At 51.0% G+C, this 17,558-nt stretch overlaps 1 protein-coding gene across 1 annotated transcript; it reads left to right on the top strand.

The window, feature by feature from the left end:
• The first annotated feature begins 6,571 nt into the window (after window positions 1–6,571).
• Window positions 6,572–16,281, top strand: Mymk (myomaker, myoblast fusion factor). Its single transcript, XM_021156853.1, has 5 exons — window positions 6,572–6,846; window positions 11,213–11,327; window positions 12,281–12,429; window positions 15,089–15,205; window positions 15,571–16,281. Exons 1-5 carry the CDS (start codon window positions 6,712–6,714, stop codon window positions 15,718–15,720), a joined length of 666 nt encoding a protein of 221 aa, XP_021012512.1. The 5' UTR covers window positions 6,572–6,711; the 3' UTR covers window positions 15,721–16,281.
• Window positions 16,282–17,558: the final 1,277 nt, after the last annotated feature.

Genomic DNA, 17,558 nt, shown 5'->3' with positions numbered 1-17,558 from the left:
CCAGATGCCTAGGAAGATCGTCGGCACGGGGTATTCTGCAGATGTTTGGTACCAGCTTGGCTGGACCCCACAGCAGCTGGGCAGCTGTTGGCAAGCAAGCAGGACTCCAGAGCTCTGTTCCTGCTGAGCTAGAGCTGAAGTCTTATAAATCCAAGCAGACTTTGGATGGTGAGATGTCTGCTCTGACATATCCTGCTCTCTGAAGCACCCCATCCTGGAAAACAGGCACCTTCAAATGCTAAGTGATTCGGAAACAACATCCCACAAGCTGGCTGAGCCAGTTCATCCATGCCTCTGTCTCCACCATGCAGATGTCCCTTTAGTGGGGACTGGAAGTCCTCTCCTTTTCTCTGTCCCTCCCTTTGTCCCTCCCTCTATCCCTTCTTTTGTGCAGGATAAGCTTCTTCAGCTGCCTCTTTGGGCTGCTAAGAGTGATACCCTGGGGAAGTCTTGTGTCTGGCCACCAGACCGCATCCAAGAACAAAGCAACCAATCAAAACCAATCAACACCCTGCCTCTCTGTGAGGCTTGAATCAGGTGACAAGCATCTTCATCATCTGTACTTTACTGAGGAGAAACTGAGGCTGGGGAGTGGAGTGATCTGCTAAAGCCACCAGTCAAAGTTGTGACAAATACGGGTTGCAGCACTGCTCTGCCACACACCCTTTCCTTCTGCCTGGTTCTTCAAAGATGCTGGCTGGCTCTTCCAGCTTAGACTGCGACAGGGGGCAAAGGGTCAGCTCTCACTCTGCCTATGACCTTAAGGTATTCAGCTTCTGTTCTTTATCACCCTGACCTCCCATGACCCTTATCCAGGCTCACACTGCCCCCTGGGGCCAGTAAGATGAAGCACAGACATTCTATAACCTGACATACAGCACACACACATGCATGTACATGTGCACAGGATCTCACTGGCAGACCCAGATCAGATCTCCCTTATTCTGGAAGCCTCTGCCACTTCTCCTCCACCCTGGCTGACTACCAGACCCTGTACACCCTAGAGCAGACCCAAGATCTCCTGGCACTTCTGGCTCCCACATGCTCCAGTACCGGGGTGACTAACCGTTTCCCTTAGGAGGGACCCCACAGCCAACTGACATGCCCACTCGGCATCTTCCTTTGGCCTGGCCACTTGGAAGACAGACCTGTGGAGATGTATCACAGCCTTTGTGATGCCCACGAGTGTGTGACCCTCTAGGTACTGGCTTCGTGCATTAGCTATGCCTTCATTTCCCTATGGAGGATCCTTAGGGACTTCCAGATCCAAGACTCCCTGGCAGTCAAAGCATAACTACTTGGTCCACAATGGGCTGAGGATTTCAGAGAGATTGAAAAAGACTAAACTCCACCACCACCACCCCCTACCAGGTTCCTCCCCTACCCTGTATCTTCAGGGTGTTCCCTCATACCGATGAGGGTGGATACTCAACTGTCAAGTGCCCTGAACCAAAGCTGTATAGCATTAAACAATGAAATGTCATGCTGTGCCAGGAGAAATGTACTGATAAGGAGAAAGTTTTGTCCTGCTTTCTGAGTGGAGACATTTTGCGCTGAGTCTCATAAATGACCTGTCCATGCAGTCCAGGGGACCACTGTGACCCCCATTCCTCACTCCATCCACCAAGCTTCTGGGGCCTGAGGTAACCTAGAGTCACCGAAGGAGCCAGTGGCTTTGCTCTGGCTCCTGTCTGACTCTTCCATACATGTTTAGACCCCCAACCTGCTCTTCTGAAGCTTCTTTTTCTGGGGTGTGGGGGGGCTCTCCACAAGGACCTATGACTTTATTTGGCTGAAATGGCCCATCAGACTTGAGGCTGGGACTCCTTCTGAGGTTCAGCTAAAAGCTGAAGGATGGACATTCTTGAGTCTCTGCTGTTCCACTCACTGTAGGCTGCCCAGGAATGGGGGTTGCGTACTCCTGGGTGACCAGGTGAGAAATAGCGTAGCATGTACTAGGCTAGACCACAAAGCAGAAAACTGAATTCTCACCGATCTTGTCCGTGAATACTGGCTTTTTTGTGAAGCCTACATATGAAGTTCAAGTTGAGAAACCCAAGCCTGTGTCTCAATTGACTTTGACTGTGGTCTGAGATTGCATGAAAAGGGGGCTCCTTTATCCCCCCCAAATCAAATCAAGAACAGGGTTAGAAGACCTAATGTGGCCAGAGGTGAGATGTGGCTGGTACTCCATAAACCGAAAGCTGAGAGGCTGGGTACTCAAGTTATGGCTAGCCAAGGAATACTGGTACTGCAGACTCCTGGAAGATCACAGCTTGCCTATGGTTGTTCTGGACACAGCAGCAAAAGCTAGGGACAACCCACTGGACCTGCAAACCTAGGAGAAGGTCCCCTGCCCAAAGAACCCATGGGCACCCCCACTAACTCCTCTGCCATTAGCCTGTATCCTCTAATCCTGAGATTAAGAGATGTGTAATAAGGAATGACAAAAAGTAAACTTTGATTAGACCTTTTTGGTTAGTTAGGGTTTTTTGAGGTCAAACTGTGAATTTTTTAAAGTGCTTTTGAAATACCTTTTTCAAGCCAAATTAAATCTAGAAGTTTGAGTATTATATTAAAACTTAGAGTTAGGCTTTGTGTGGAGAAGATTTAAACAGACATGTCGAAGTTCCTGGGTCCAGAGAAGAACCTAGGCTGTGGCTGTCTCCTCTAGCCACGTAAAATGAATTTGCCAGACAGTCTGGAGGTTAGATAACAGCAGGGAATCTGGAGTTCAAACCCCAGCCCTGCTCCAACACCTGGGTCTGAAAGGTAACAGTTCTTCCCAGGATGAGACCCAACCAACTCATGGGACAGAGGACCCAGTTCTTAGTAGAGGGCTGGTCTGCACTGAGCACTTCAGCCCTATGCAGTTGCCAGCAGAAGCTCATGGGGCCATAAAACAGCTATGACTACATAGGCACAGACCTCAAAGATAGAACTTGAAACACATTCTCCAGGTAACTTCAGAAGACCCCAGAAAGGAATAAGGCCTCTGCGTTCTGGGGTGACCCACTACTGTGGGCCGGGTGTTTAAAATTTGGAGGAGGCCAATACAGCAGCTGGCACAGCACTCCTGGGCTAGGCAGACAGACAGCTGTCCTGAAGGCTGAGCGCTCAGCATTCCATGCATGTCAGCACCTCTATAAAACCCAGCCACTCCCTTAGCCGAGGGGCTAGAGAAAGGGGAACCACTTGTCAGTCCTTACTTCAGCCTTTATGGCCTAGAGGCTGACCCTTACATGGTCCCACTGGACCATGCCACCTGCTGGGCAGAGAAGGGATGTCACCTGGGACCCTTGATCACTGATGCCAGGCCATTCCAAGAGTTCACTGGGTCCATTCATGAGCCAAGATATGAAGGCAACAGCTTTGGCCCCTCTGGTCTTATAGGACAAAGGAGAGGAAGCGTGATATGAGTTCTTGCTCTTATCTGGACTTCAATCTCTTCCTTGTAAAATGGAAACGGCAGAGGTTTTCACTTGCTGGCTGCCAAAAGACCTATGAGGCATCGCCTGAAGACCTCTTGGCACATGGCTAGCCCTGGATAGACCCTGTGTGTATGTGTGATTTTCAAGATCCATGTGCACCATGAAGAAACAGTCACACTCTGGACCATGTCCATGTACTTCAGGGCCCTCATGGTCTGGGGACACAGCCGTGAGGTCTGTTGGACTAACACTCAGAGCAGGTACAGAACTAGCAAGTAGGGGCTCCTATATCTGTTGGCCTTGATCCTGCCCAGGTGGACCCTTAGTGCCTTCTCTGTGTTTCCGGGGGAAGGCCTCCTCCCAGAACAGCCCCCTGCGCTTTCTACTCCACTTACCCCAACCCCAGTCTCTGGGCAAATCACTCCCCCTGCTCCGGAGAGACCCAAGGGTCATTTCAGTCCTGTTCAAACTGGATGCCTTCTCCAGAGTCAGCTGGTCTGTGGCCAGGCAGCCAGGCTGGGACGGGAGCCACACACATCCACCCCTTTGGAGGGCAGCTTGCAGTCCAGCCTTTATATGGGGACTCTCCTGCTGCCCCAGGCCCAGCCACCTGTCTCCTTACTTTGGGATATCCCTTCCTCAGCCCCTTCCTCTTTAATGGTTATAACATATGTACAGCTCTGCTCCATTTCCTTCTCCCCGACCTCCTTTTTTTTCTCCCTTTCTTCCTGAAGCTTACAGCCTGGCTTGGAGCCCATAGTTGCAACACACACACACACACTTATACACACGCCCACACATGCATACACACACTTATGCACACACCCACACATGCACACACACACACACTTATGCACACACCCACACATGCACACATACTTATGCACATACCCACACATGCACATAGCCACACTTGCACACACACACACTTATGCACATACCCACACATGCACAGACACACACTTATGCACATAGCCACACTTGCACACACACACACTTATGCACATACCCACACATGCACAGACACACACTTATGCACATACACACACATGCGCACACACAGCTGTGGAATGTTTTCCTGCTTCTGGGGTTTATGGCTCTGGGACATGTGCTTCTTGCCACCTCCCTGAGTTCCTGACATCTAGTACTGTTCCTACGACCCTTTTGAACACTGTGGGGAGCTGAGGTTGACTTAGGACTGTGGACCAGTGAGAGGAGAGGTGAGAGTCAGGAAAGACCCCACCTGAATTGCTCAGGGGCAACCACGAACCTCCCCAGCCCCCATTACCAGCGTTCATATAGCAGAGGCTGGTTTTCCCATTTGGAAAGGGACCTGGCCCCTAGAAAGCCAGACTAAAATCAGCCCCACCTCCCTGGATTTTCATTCATTCTTTTAACAGCCATTCATTCCTCTGGTGTTTGTTGAAGACACACAAAAAACTAGGTTGGGCCTGAAGGAACTATGGCAGGGAGACAGGCAGACAGAGCCACTGCTAGGGCACAAGCATCAACTCCAGCATCTCTGTCATCATGGTGAGTGCCAGAATAGGAAGGATGTAAGGTCGGGTTGGGGGACAGGCCAGAGGAAGAGTGAAGAAGCCCCTTGCCTCACTCCTGTCGATCACCACAGCCTTCACCTCTGACATACCGTCCAGGCTGGGAATAAACCAGGCCTTAGCTGGAACAGCAAGGAACAGGAGGTGTTGTCCTGAAGCCAAAGCTGGGGGAGCAGCTGCTTCTGGGAGCAGCATTCTCAAGGGCTGGGGTCATGTCTAGGTGTGGATATGGACAGCTTGGGAGAGTTAAGCTTCCTCCAGGGCCTGAGAGAATCCTGAGAAAGTCTTAGGCAAGAGAAACACAGGACCAGGTGTCTCAAGTTGACTATTTCATTATGAGCATGGGCCTCAGACAACTTGAGACAAGGTACTTCCAGAAAGGGATGTGGGAGCTGGTAGTTGAATGGGGGATGGGGAATGGAGCAGCCAGGCCTTCACAGAGCAGGGGAGTCCACAACCTCAGCTCCCCACTAAGTGCGTATTGGTCCTTGAGCCTGCTATAGCTCGAGGTCTAGGTACTAGGGGGATGGAAGTAAAGGATAGCCTTCTAGCCCACGCAGCCACCAAAGGAACTGCAGTAGAACAGTAAGGACAGATCTCAGGGTCATTGTGCAGGTGAATGAAAAGGAGCCAGACCCTGGAATGGGCTCAGTGTGTGAACCACTGATTAAGTCCAGGCCCTGGCAGAAATCAATAGTGGTGGCTGCCTCTGCTGGGGAGCAAGGGACAGCTTACCAAGAAGGGACTAAAGGACTGTCCCATTCCAGAGCACTGGGAGTGAACACTGAGGGTTGTACAGGTAAAGGCACCTGACGGAAGCCTTCAGACTATGGGTTTAAACCCTGTGTACAGTGACAGACAGCAATAGGAGCTGATCATAAGTAAACCCGAGAAAGAGTCAGCCTGGGAAACCCGGACCACACACCATTGCTCCTTGGCTGGGGGCTGAGGGGTGCCTGCCAGACAGTTCCCCTAAGACATTTGCAACAGGAGAAGGTGATTTCCTGAAGTCAGCCCAAGGAGCTGTAAAAAGAGGGAATGAGAGCTTAAAAGTCCAGGCAGCAGCTTTGGAATGCTGAGGGGCCCTGGCCACTAACTTAAGGTAAGACACAATGTAGCTGAGCAGAGAACTGTTACAGGCCAGCAGCTGGTACAGAGGGCTGTGGGCCAGGAAAAGGTGAAGCCTATCTGCAGGTCTTTGAAGTGACCAGAGCTGACTAAACTAAGTTCTAAGTTTCCTTGTCTCCCGCACCCCTTTGATGTGTGTCCCAAATAGTAGGACCCTTGCCATGTTCATCCTGGGACAAGGACCATGATAGAAAATGACCAGAAGGTAGGGGGTCACATTCATAGGAATTTGTCCCCAAGACTTCCAAAAAAAGAAATATGGCTTCCTTGGGGGAATTCCTCAGGAAGAAAGGAAGAGGGGGATAGAGAAGGAGAGAGAGAGAGAGAGAGAGAGAGAGAGAGAGAGAGAGAGAGAGAGAGAATATGAGAATATATTAGAGGCAAGTGCATACCACATGGTACATCAGCTGTTGGACCTTCTCCGTGTGTCACTGGACACATGCTGCCTCAGAGCACTTAAGCCTTCCTTGTGGGTGCTGCCACAGCTGCGGTCAGGGCTGCTGGAGAAGCAAAGAAGTGGGCTCTTTTTCTTCCTGCCCTGGAGACCAGGGGGGCCTTTACCACCTTCTCCCCTGTCAGTGCCTTCCTCCTGGTCCATGGGGACAGTTGTAGCCAAACTGCTCCTGCCTACTCTCAGCAGCCTGGCCTTCCTCCCGACAGTGAGCATTGCTACCAAGAGGCGTTTCTACATGGAGGCCATGGTCTACCTTTTCACCATGTTCTTTGTGGCGGTAAGTGTGGGGCTTAGGAGGAAGCCCTCACGGGGAAGGTTACCACCATTGTCCTGTGCCAAGTGATGCAGAAACAGGATTTGGAAGAGAAAGAGTCTGGGTCTTGGGGGAGCAGTGAGGCCGGTGACTGGGAAGAGAAGGTTCCTGGACTCTGTCTTCCTCTGTGGACCTCAGTTTCTCCATGTGTGCCAGACATTTGAGGGGGGTGACTGACACCTGAGACTGAGGCCAGGCCCATGAGAGCCCCGTGTCAGTTAAGGACAAGCCTGGTGCTCCCCAGACTCTCTCTTCTTTCTACCAACGTTGTTCCATGAGTTGCTCAGCTGAGGAGGAACAAGGTGAGTGAGCAGGCCTAGGAATGGATCTACTAGGTTCAGGGAAGGTAGAGGGCCTGGGTGACTGCAGCTCCAAAATTTGGAACTACCCCCACTGAGAGGATCCTGCCTCTCCCTGAGTCCTTCTTTCTCTTCCTGTTATGTGTCTAGCTGGCTGGCTGCCTCTTAGTTCCTTCTCCACTCTGTTCCCAGGCAACAGTTCTGGGTGACTCCTCTGTCGTTCGTTCGGGGCATGTCTGGCACTGGCCCAGCTTTGCTGAAGCCTTGTGTCTGGGTTTCTGCTTCTCTTTATCCCCGCCATGGGTCTCTCTCCCTCTGCTTCTTTGACTGGCTGTGTCTAGTTTCTCCCAGTCTCTATCTCTTCCTTCCTCCTGCCTGTATCCAGCTTTTTTTTTTTATTTCTAGAGTTACACTACCCCGAGGAGTTCACCCTCCTCTTCTCCCTGGTCTGCTCTCCCCTGGTTTCTTTTCTTGACCAGAGCTCTGTGTCTTCCTGATTTTATCTTCCTGCCCATTCAACTTGCTTCTGTCTGTCTATCTCCTTTATCTATCATATATTCATTTATCATTTGTCTTGTTCTATGTGTCTATCCATCATCCATCTGTCTGTCTATCATCTCTCTATTATCTGCTAACCAACCATCTCTCTCCCTGTCCATTCATCTATCCATCTACTCTCTGTCTTAAAGGCCTCCTCTCACTTTGCCCTTAAGTCCTTCTGAGTACCTCTCGTGATGGCCCTCTCTGCTATCCTCTAACCAGGAGTCACACCATCTCTTTCACCGCTCTGTAACCTTCGTTTCTCTCTCATCACACTATGCCTCACTAGTTTGTCTGGTGTGAGGCCCACACACTGGTAGGATACATGCTCAGGGTTAGCAAGCAGCCTGCTAGTCTCCTCCTTAGAGCAGAGCCAAACTTTTAGAGACTAGCATCCTCTCCTTAGGCCTGCCCTTCCTGCAGCAGGTCTCAGTAAGGCAAGGGCATAGAGTATGTGAAGGTATCCAGCTGGCTCTCACTGAGTGAGCCCACGAGCTCACACATCTGTGCTCACATGCGTGTTCCATATCCTTAGCCAGCTGGCATGACTTTCTAGTGGTAGGAGAAGCCACAATGCATGTGGGCTGAGAACAGTGGGGGAGGGCTTGGCACCTGTCTACCTCCTGGTTGTGGTGGTCCCATGAGTAACCCAAGGAACTGGAAACTCTATGGCTCTTGAGTTCACTTCAGTAGGGGAGGACATTAGGCCAATGACAAGTCACAAGAAAGCAATCATGGTGGGATTGGACTTATTATCACCCACGAGCCTAACATAGTGATTTCAGTTTGATAGAAGAGGAAACTGAGTCTCAGAGAAGCTGGGCCACCAGTGTCACCATGAACACTTAGATCCTGGTCTGCCCCACGGTACTTTGTCCCACACTGTCATTTGTTCCTCCTGAGACCCGGTCAAGGTCAGAGCCAAGATGAGACCCCACGGTCAAGGACATAAGCCAGGGTCTTGTTCCCAAGGCCCGTGTTAGATACAGTCCAGCAAATCACAGCCCCAGTCAGGTCACCCCTGCCTGCCTGGGTCTAATTGGCCTACAGCTGCCTCTGCACTGGCCTTGGAGGCCCACCCTGCCACACCCCACCCAGAGTGGCAGGGCCAGCTGTCTCTTATGACAAATGTCCTCTGGCCTCAAAGCCACAATCTGTTCCTCAGAGTTCTGCCTTCCACGTGGCTGCTGTAGGACTCTCCATGACAACTACCAGTTGTGCCGTATGCTGCTGCTGAGTAGAAGAATGACTCTTGGTGTCAGTTACACAGGGGGTGGATCTGACGTATTCCAAAGAATTCTGCCCTCTCCTGTTCTAACCTGATAGTCATCTAATCTAAAAACAGGTTCTAAGAATCTTAGACAATATCATCCTTTCTACTTGCTGAACGGCACAACAAACAGGGACAAAAGAATGAGGGATCTGAGTCTTCGGCTTTTATAGGAGACAGCTGTCTCTCTGGCCCTTTGACTCAGTAGCACACAAATCCACAATCAGACATTATCAGCCTACACCCACATTTTGCTTTGAACATGATCTCCATACCTTGCTGTTTCTATCACACATGGTCTAAGACCTGGTCACCACATCTCACACAAACATATACTGTTCTGAGTCGGGCATGAAAGAGTCACAAAGACTCACTAGAGTCCTCCACCAGAAATGCAAAGCATAATAAGATCGATTGAATTGTTTTTCCCAGAGGTGAGCTAATTCTGACCAGGGCAAGCACATTGTTCAAATGTCCATAACACACATATTAACTTGGTTTTCAGGTTGGGGGAAAGTTTGATTAATGAAGGCAAACTTTAAACAGCATTTCATTCTTGCAGTGTGGGGTGCCGTGCTCCGCAGTTATCGTTAGGGTCCCCTTGTAAGCCCCACAGAACAGGTGTTCTCATGCCATTGGACAAGGTGGGCCTGAGAGACCTGAGAGAGCCTGGGCCCCTCTGCCAGATCTGCTGAGCTGACAGCAGGGTTAGAGCTCCTGTCACACCCAGCTGTGTCCTAGCCTGGCACCAGCTGGACCAGATCTACCTGCCTCTGGGGAGAAAGGGTACACATCACGGCCTTGCCCCGGCCTCCTTGGGCAGGAGGTTCCCCAGGGAAGCTCACAGTCACACAGATCACCCCCCCCCAAATAATCCTCAGGGCCTGAGGACAGTTAGATCCCTTGTTAGAAAGCCTGCTCCTCTGGCCTTCACATGTAGCCAAGTATTCTATGTTGGGATCAAGCCTAAGGAAGCTCTTCTTCTCCTCATGGGGGAAGGCATGAGTGTTTCCCAGCATCTCACAGTAAATAAGTTTTACTCGTTCACGGGGGCCTATACAAGAGAAGGAAGCAAGATGCTACAGATGATGGGCTCATGTGGGGTGGGGTGATGTGGTTCTGTAAGGAGCCAGAAGAGCAGAGTCCCCTCCCAGAGCTGAGTCCCTTTCCTTCTCCACTTGTGTACCTTGGTCTGGCCCAACCTGAAGCTTGTCTTCTCCTGAGCTCATACCTAGTTGGTTAACCTCCTCTTCACCAATCTCCCTTTTAAAAGGTGCAGAACCCAAAGCTCAAGGCAGCACCAAAGCTCTGAGTGGGGCTGACCCAACACAGAAGCTGGACCACCTCCTCCCTTCCCCTGGATGCTCTCTATTGATTGACAGAGTCCATGTGCAACTGTGACCAGCAGGAGGTCTCTGAGCTTCTAAGTAGGCCCTATGTGCTTGACTGATACATCCATCATCCAGGGTCCCCAGCTCTCCGCCTGCCTCCCTCAGTGGTGCCCCTGCTGCCTCCAGACAAGGCTGTTTTCCAGCTTGCCTGCTCCCTCCTGCTGAGTTGGGCTTACCAAGAGCCCATTGTGCTGGCTGCTGGGCTTGTTTGTGCCAGTTGCACTTGTCAAAATAATTATGTCATGTAATTAAATATTACTTAAAATGATGAAATGTGAAGCAAAGGGAGAGCAAGTTGTTTTCTGTAAGAAATAAGTTGTCTGCTTGGAAATCCTGCATATAGAACCTTTTGCTTAGAAGCAAATCTATTCAACTACGAGTCAGGGACACACCTGCTGGCATATGGGGGAAAGAAACCAGTGTGTCAAAATCAGCACTTGCTTGGGGGGAATCTAAGGGCTTCCTCTTTTATGGAGAGACAGGGGTCCAGGATAAAAGGCTCCTATGCAAAGACTGGCATAGGAATGTGTACAGTTTCAGTCAGTCAGGGGCAAAGGTGTAAGTGGTCTTTAAGGATGCCCTTCTGAGCATGCTTCTCACCAGCCTTGGGCCAGTGCTGAGTCTGAAAGTGATATTTACAAAGACTTTTGCACTCCCAGGCTAGGTGGACTCACCTGTTTAATCTCCACAAGGGCTCTGATAGTGTGAGGGAGGAGGCTGAGGTACAAAGCCATTCAGGGCTCACAGCTAGTGAGCCTGAGCCTTGGGACCAGTTCTCACCCACTCCTGGGCTGCCCACTGCCTGCTGACCTCATGTGATTTCCCTACAGTTCTCCCATGCCTGTGATGGGCCTGGTTTGTCTGTGCTGTGCTTCATGCGCCGTGACATTCTGGAGTACTTCAGCATCTATGGAACAGCCCTGAGCATGTGGGTCTCGCTGATGGGTAAGTGACCATCTTGGCCAATGGGTGGGAGCAAGTCCTGAACCCCAGCCAGCACCCAGCCCCTCTCTGAGATCCTCCCTCCTTGCTGTTTTGCAGAGCTTAATCTGCTTAAAGAGACATGCACATTTCTCTGATGCCTGCACTCTCATTTCCGCCATCCTTAAGTGACTCCAGTAGTTAGCACTTGTGACATTTAAAAAGCAGAAGCACACAAAGGAGAGACCAAAGGCATCCTGGACTTAGCCTCCCAGCTTGTGCTCCAGGCTCACAAGATCATTTGTCCTCATGGGTCAGCTCAGCTCTGCGTATTAGGAAGGCAGACCATTCAAAATCCTCACCTTGGACCTGGGGTATATACAGCTCACTTGCCTGGTAATCAATAGGCCTTTCATTCCATTACCAGCAACTGCAAATTTTTGAAAGAAAAAGAAGGAAGAGATGGAGAGAAGTAGAAAGCAGGAAGGATGAAGGAAAGAAAAAAGGGAGACAGGGAGAGAGGGAGGAAGAGAGACAGGGAGGGAAGGAGGAAGAGAGACAGGGAGGGAAGGAGGGAGAGAGCGAGGCAGGGAGGGAAGGAGGGAGAGAGCGAGGAGAAGGGAAAGAAAGGGAAGGGAAGGAAAGAGAAAGGGGAGAAACCAAGCAAGCTCACCCTTGTCTCCCGGGGATGCAGTCCCAGGGTCCCTCCCGAGACTCAGCCCTGCGCACCAATCACGAGTCTTAACACTTTTGTCTCAGGATTGCTAGGAAATGCTGGTCACTCAATCTACCAGTTTATTTCAGCCACCCTGCTCCAGGGAAGCAGCATCCCCCCACTCCCTCCAAATAACCAAAATTCAGACCGTATGGAAACCAGACTGGCCCTACAGATTGAGAGGGACATCCCAATAGGTTCCCAAGGATGGAGGCACAGGCATGTGAGGGAAGCTGCTCACCATAGCTGTGCCTCTCCCCAGCACTGGCCGACTTTGATGAACCCCAGAGATCGACCTTCACAATGCTTGGTGTCCTTACCATCGCTGTGCGGACTTTTCATGACCGCTGGGGTTATGGGGTATACTCCGGTCCCATAGGCACGGCCACCCTCATCATTGCTGTAAAGTGGGTGAGTACTTCCAGTAGCTCCGTTGTCGGAGCCCACGGAACCTGCATTTCTCCCCTGATCCTGGTTTCTCCTATGTAGGGTCCTATACCCCATAACCTTATGTGCAGGTGAATTAGTAAGAATTGGGCCAAAAACCCTAAAATTCCTAAAAATGGTGGCTCATGCCCAGGTCCCATGCCCTGCTGGTTCATTGGTCCTGGATAAAGCCAAAACTCCTTTTCTCTTGACCTCTGCTCTGCATTCAAATACCCATAAAGAATGCTTCTAAGCACAGGCACAGGTGTGATTTTTAATGTACCCAGAGCTGAGGAGACCTTTTGTCATCATGACTGTCACTGTCAGTCTTTTTATCAACATAAGATCACTATCATTATCGTTCTGAGAGACGACACTGCTTACAGGTATAATACCAGTTTGGAGAGCGGCTAGGTTATTCTGGATAGTCTTCCCGAAGGAAGCAAGCCTTGGAAATGGTTCTCATGAGGAAGGAAGGTGTGAGGTGGGGGTGAAGCAGTGGGACTGTCCCTGGAGGAGGGCCTGGTGCTTGGCATCTACTCTGCTGTATAGGCTCCTAACCCCTCTATGGTCTCAAGGCCCTCTCACCTCCAAGGCCTAAAAGCCACCTAAGTTAGCCAACGTGAACAAATTTCCCAATAGCAGGAAAGACCCGATGTTTTCTGAGCTCCACCCAGAGCAGTTAGGCCCCAAACACAGACCTTCCAGGCCAGCAGGCTTCAGACCAAGCAGACAGCACCCAGGCCTCAAGTTCCCACCTGTCTGCTACCTCATGCAGGAAGCACCATTTGGGATCTTGGAGGTTCCTGGAAGTAGAGCTACAGCAGTGCAGATTGGGGCAGGCAGCGGTGGTGGTGGTGGTGTGTGTGTGTGTGTGTGTGTGCCTTTGTGTGTGTGTGTCTCTCTGTGTCTCTGTGTGTGTGTGTGTGTGTGTGTCTGTNGTGTCTGTGTGTATGTGTCTGTGTGTGTGTCTGTGTGTGTGTCTGTGTGTGTGTCTGTGTGTGTGTCTGTGTGTGTGTCTGTGTGTGTGTCTGTGTCAGAGGGGGGTGGCAGGGCCAGGGGTGGGAGAGCTCTGATCCATCTTCAGCAAAGTGGGGACAGGTATAGTCAGGGAGGAAGCTTCCAAGCCACATCCTACTCCTGTGGGTTCCGAGGAACCCAGGCTTATTCTGATTTTAAGTTAAGGATGAACCTGAAATGCACAGAGCTCAGCAGCCTAACCTGCAGCCCCAGTAGGTAATGGCAGCTGTGCTTGACTTTCGAGGGGAGAAGCTTCCATCCCACTCCCGTTTGAGGAGCCGAAGCTGGCCCTCTCTGACCCAAGGCAGAGGTGTTGGGGTTCTGCATGGCTAGTTAACAAGCTGGAATGCATAAACAAGAAGGCTTGCTCTGATAACTGCCTCTCTGTCTTGCCTATCATGGCCCCCTTGCTGCTCTTCACTGGTTCTGGATCTGACTGGATTGTTTGTTTGTTTGTTTGTTTGTTTGTTTTTAAAGATAGACTCTCACTTTTTATCTCTGGATGGCTTCAAACTCATAGAGATCTGCCTGCCTCTGCCTCTTGAATGCTGGTGTCCAAGCCCAGCACACCAATCCTGATGGGATTTTAATTAGCCAGGATAGCATACATGTGCCAGTGCCCCCCTCCACTTAGTGCCAGCCTTCCCAGGTCTCTGGTGAGAATGGGAGTGAGGGAGTGCAGCCACCCATGCCTGGGGCACAGACCCCATCTCCTAGATCTTAGATAGGCAGGTGGTTTGGACTTACTTCTTAGAACGGGGTACAATTCTTCCCCATGTCTCACCCTTTCAGGAAAGGAACATGAATACAATATTTGGGGAGAAGAGGCTGAGTGAAATGGGAAATAGGGGTTCCCGGGGCAAGCCAAGGCCCATGGGTGATCTTCAATATTCTTCTCCTCTCTGGGGTCCCAGTGTTAGAATTGTGCGATTGACGGCCATACGGCCCTGACACCACTCACTGGGACCTCCACTCCTGTTACTAACGGCAAGTTTTAGAACACTTGGAAACAGCACCATATCATCACTCAGAGTGACAAAGCTTGCCCTGATTTGCACGAGACCATGGACAGCATTTGTACATATAATGTATTTAGTGAGGTGTGCAATTAGGGTGGCTGTCCTGTGCCCTCTGTGCACACCACTCAGTCAGGGCCGCTATCCTGTGCCCACTGTGCACATCACTCAGTCAGGGCCGCTGTCCTGTGCCCACTGTGCACACCTGACAGTGGTATTTATAATGATCTTCCCCACTGAAACCTGAACAATCCTGAGTCTAAAATAACTTTGGGCCCCAAGGATCTGCATTCCAGTGAGGCACCATGGGACTCCCACCTATTCCATGTAACACTCCATCTTACCAAGCTTGAACACACAGGGCCTATGAAACCAAAGTTAACAGAAGAAGACGCCTTAGCTGGGAAAACTGATCATGTCTGCCACTGAAGTGCCAAAGACCACCACACGCGGCCAGTGGAGGACCCAGGGGAAATTGGCCCAGAGATTCCAAGTCCCATCAGTCAGGCATACAGAGGAATGGGGGTGGGGCTCTTCTACAGTTCATGGAGGGGTCCCTTCCTGTGCTGCACCCCAAGAACTTTGATGTCCCCACCTTGTGCCTGCAGCTAAAGAAGATGAAAGAGAAGAAGGGCCTGTATCCCGACAAGAGCATCTACACCCAGCAGATAGGTCCTGGCCTGTGCTTTGGGGCCCTGGCCCTGATGCTTCGATTCTTCTTTGAGGTACCTGGCCTATGGGGAAGGGGAGCAAGAGCCTCTGGAAATAGTTAACTTAACAGCCACATGTGGAGGCTCCAAGTTGTAAATTCTGTCCTCTTGAGGATGGTACTCACCATTCCCAGTGTACTAGCCTCACTGCCTGGGTGGACAAGTCAGGCCCTGACTTTAGGAAGCCTGCACCCAAGATGCACGCATGTCCTGGAAGGAAACAGGAGCTGGTGCCCAGCACCCAGGGGGCATGGAACAGAGGAAGGCAGCAAGCCTTTCTGCCACATTCTCAGGGTGGTCTGGCTGGCAGAGGCACCAAATAGCTAGGACTTGGTTTAGGGAAGAGATGGAGGCCCGGACTGACTCATTCTCCTCCGCAGGAATGGGATTACACCTACGTCCACAGCTTCTACCACTGTGCCCTGGCCATGTCCTTTGTCCTGCTGCTGCCCAAGGTCAACAAGAAGGCTGGGAACGCAGGGGCCCCCGCCAAGCTGACCTTCTCCACCCTCTGCTGCACTTGTGTCTGACTATACCCCCGCAACACACACACACACACACCAGGCCCCTGCCTTCCTGCCTGACAGTCCTGCTGTCTCTCCCAGGGTACTTCCTATACTTTCTTATGTGGCCTGTACATGAGAAATGGTCTTCTCTACACCCCAAGAGACCAGCAGGCCTGCTGCATTCTGCTGACTGCTGCTTAGGGACCCACTGATTCTGTGTTTACCAGTTGCTTCACCCTGTTCAGGAAAAAAAAAAGAACTTTATCCCCCAAGGCCTCGTAACCATAGGTGTGCCTGGCAGAGAACCCAGTAAATACCCAGCAGCATACACAACAGCAGCATGCAGGGTTATCTATTTCCCAGGTCCTGCCTGTCAGTATTGTCTGTTTCCCCTAGGAAACTGGGATTGCCCTTTCTAACCCCTGCCCAGGCTCTGAAAGTGAGCCCAGCTCCAGTGGACCGAACCTTGCATGCCCCTGCCTGAGTCCCATCCCTTCTGCAGGTTTTCGATCAAGCCATTCACAGTAAACTCTTGATCAGCCACTAGTCATTAGCTTCACCTAACATACATTCTAGTTCCTGGAACAAGTCTGTCTGCTGAGTGTGACAGTTCTGGTCTTGGAGGAGTGCCTGTGTTCGGAGGAAGTCTGCTGGCCTGGGTACCTGGGCTGAAAGCAGAGTATACTGCTGGTCTTTGGTTTACACTACACTGTCTTGAAACTTACATTGAGGCCCTGAAGGAAAGGTGGGTGCAGGCAACACCCCGGGCCAGGCATTGCTGGGACTGTGCTATGCTGTGGGTAGTTCTGTCTGTGACAGCCTGAGGGTCAGGGCATGGCAGGACATGGCAGCCTCAACAGCAGATTTCAGACATCACCTCACAAGTCTAAATCTCCCTCAACACCCCCAGCATCCCTTTCCTAGTGACCCAAGGCCCAGCTGTCAGCAGGAAGTTACCTATACCTGTCTGGGACTTATTTATGTTTCCAGATGGTGCGACTTCAAGGAAGCAGCTACCCACATGCAGTCCCCACCCAGTAGGCAGCTGGCAATCTTTCCTGAGTCACCTCCTGTACCTCTTCAAGAAGGCAGTTCTGCCACTTGGCTTGAGTGCTCCTCTCTTCCAAGCTGAAACCCCCAGGCAAGCCTTCTGGATCCCTACCTCTGTATAGACCACCCACAACTCTCTGTATCTTGTGCATCTCTACCTGCCCTTTCCCCATCACTCCAGACCCTGGTGGTAGACAGAGGTTACCCATAAGCCTCATCCCATCTCTGGCCTCAGAGGTTTTGAATGATATGGGATATGGTAGCCTCAGAATGTTCGAACATGGCTCTTAAGGGCTAGGCCTCACTTCACAGGTAAGGAAGCCAAGACCACATAGTCTGGGCTCTGGAGCTCCTCAAGAAAGGAGCAGAGGGCTGGAGAGATGGCTCAGTGGTTGAGACTACTTGCTGCCATTACAGAGGATCCAGATTCAGTTCCCAGCACTCACATGGCAGCTCACAACCGTCTGTAACTCCGGTTCTAGAGGGTCTGATCAAATCTGTCTTCTGGTCTCCAAGGGACCAGGCACATATGTGGTACACATGCATACTTGGAAGCAAATGCCCAGACACAAAAATTAAAGATAAAGGAATCTAAAAATTAACTAAAATAAAGTAAAAACAAACAAAACAAACCTCAGAAGGGGGAGCAAAGGGACAGAGTGGGGACACAGCTCTGAGGTATGGAGGCCTCTTTCACCTTACTGCTCTGCACTTATCTGGCCTCCAGTCAAGTACAGGCACATATCACAGGCAGATGAAAAACGCATACCCACACAGCCCAAACTTCCTCTAGGTCATCATTTGCTTCCAGA

The sequence above is a fragment of the Mus caroli genome, chromosome 2 (genome assembly GCF_900094665.2).
Source record: "Mus caroli chromosome 2, CAROLI_EIJ_v1.1, whole genome shotgun sequence".
Lineage (NCBI taxonomy): Eukaryota > Metazoa > Chordata > Mammalia > Rodentia > Muridae > Mus > Mus caroli.
Note: the sequence above shows the minus strand (reverse complement) of the source record. Positions and strands in the feature narration are given on the sequence as shown.

What these genes read in the sequence shown, in the direction of transcription:
- Mymk (XM_021156853.1), top strand. Translation starts at nt 6,712, where the DNA reads ATGGGGACAGTTGTAGCCAAACTGCTCCTGCCTACTCTCAGCAGCCTG. An exon ending in TCACCATGTTCTTTGTGGCG is followed by an intron (nt 6,847 to 11,212) that starts GTAAGTGTGGGG and finishes ATTTCCCTACAG; the next exon opens with TTCTCCCATGCCTGTGATGG. An exon ending in TCATCATTGCTGTAAAGTGG is followed by an intron (nt 12,430 to 15,088) that starts GTGAGTACTTCC and finishes TTGTGCCTGCAG; the next exon opens with CTAAAGAAGATGAAAGAGAA.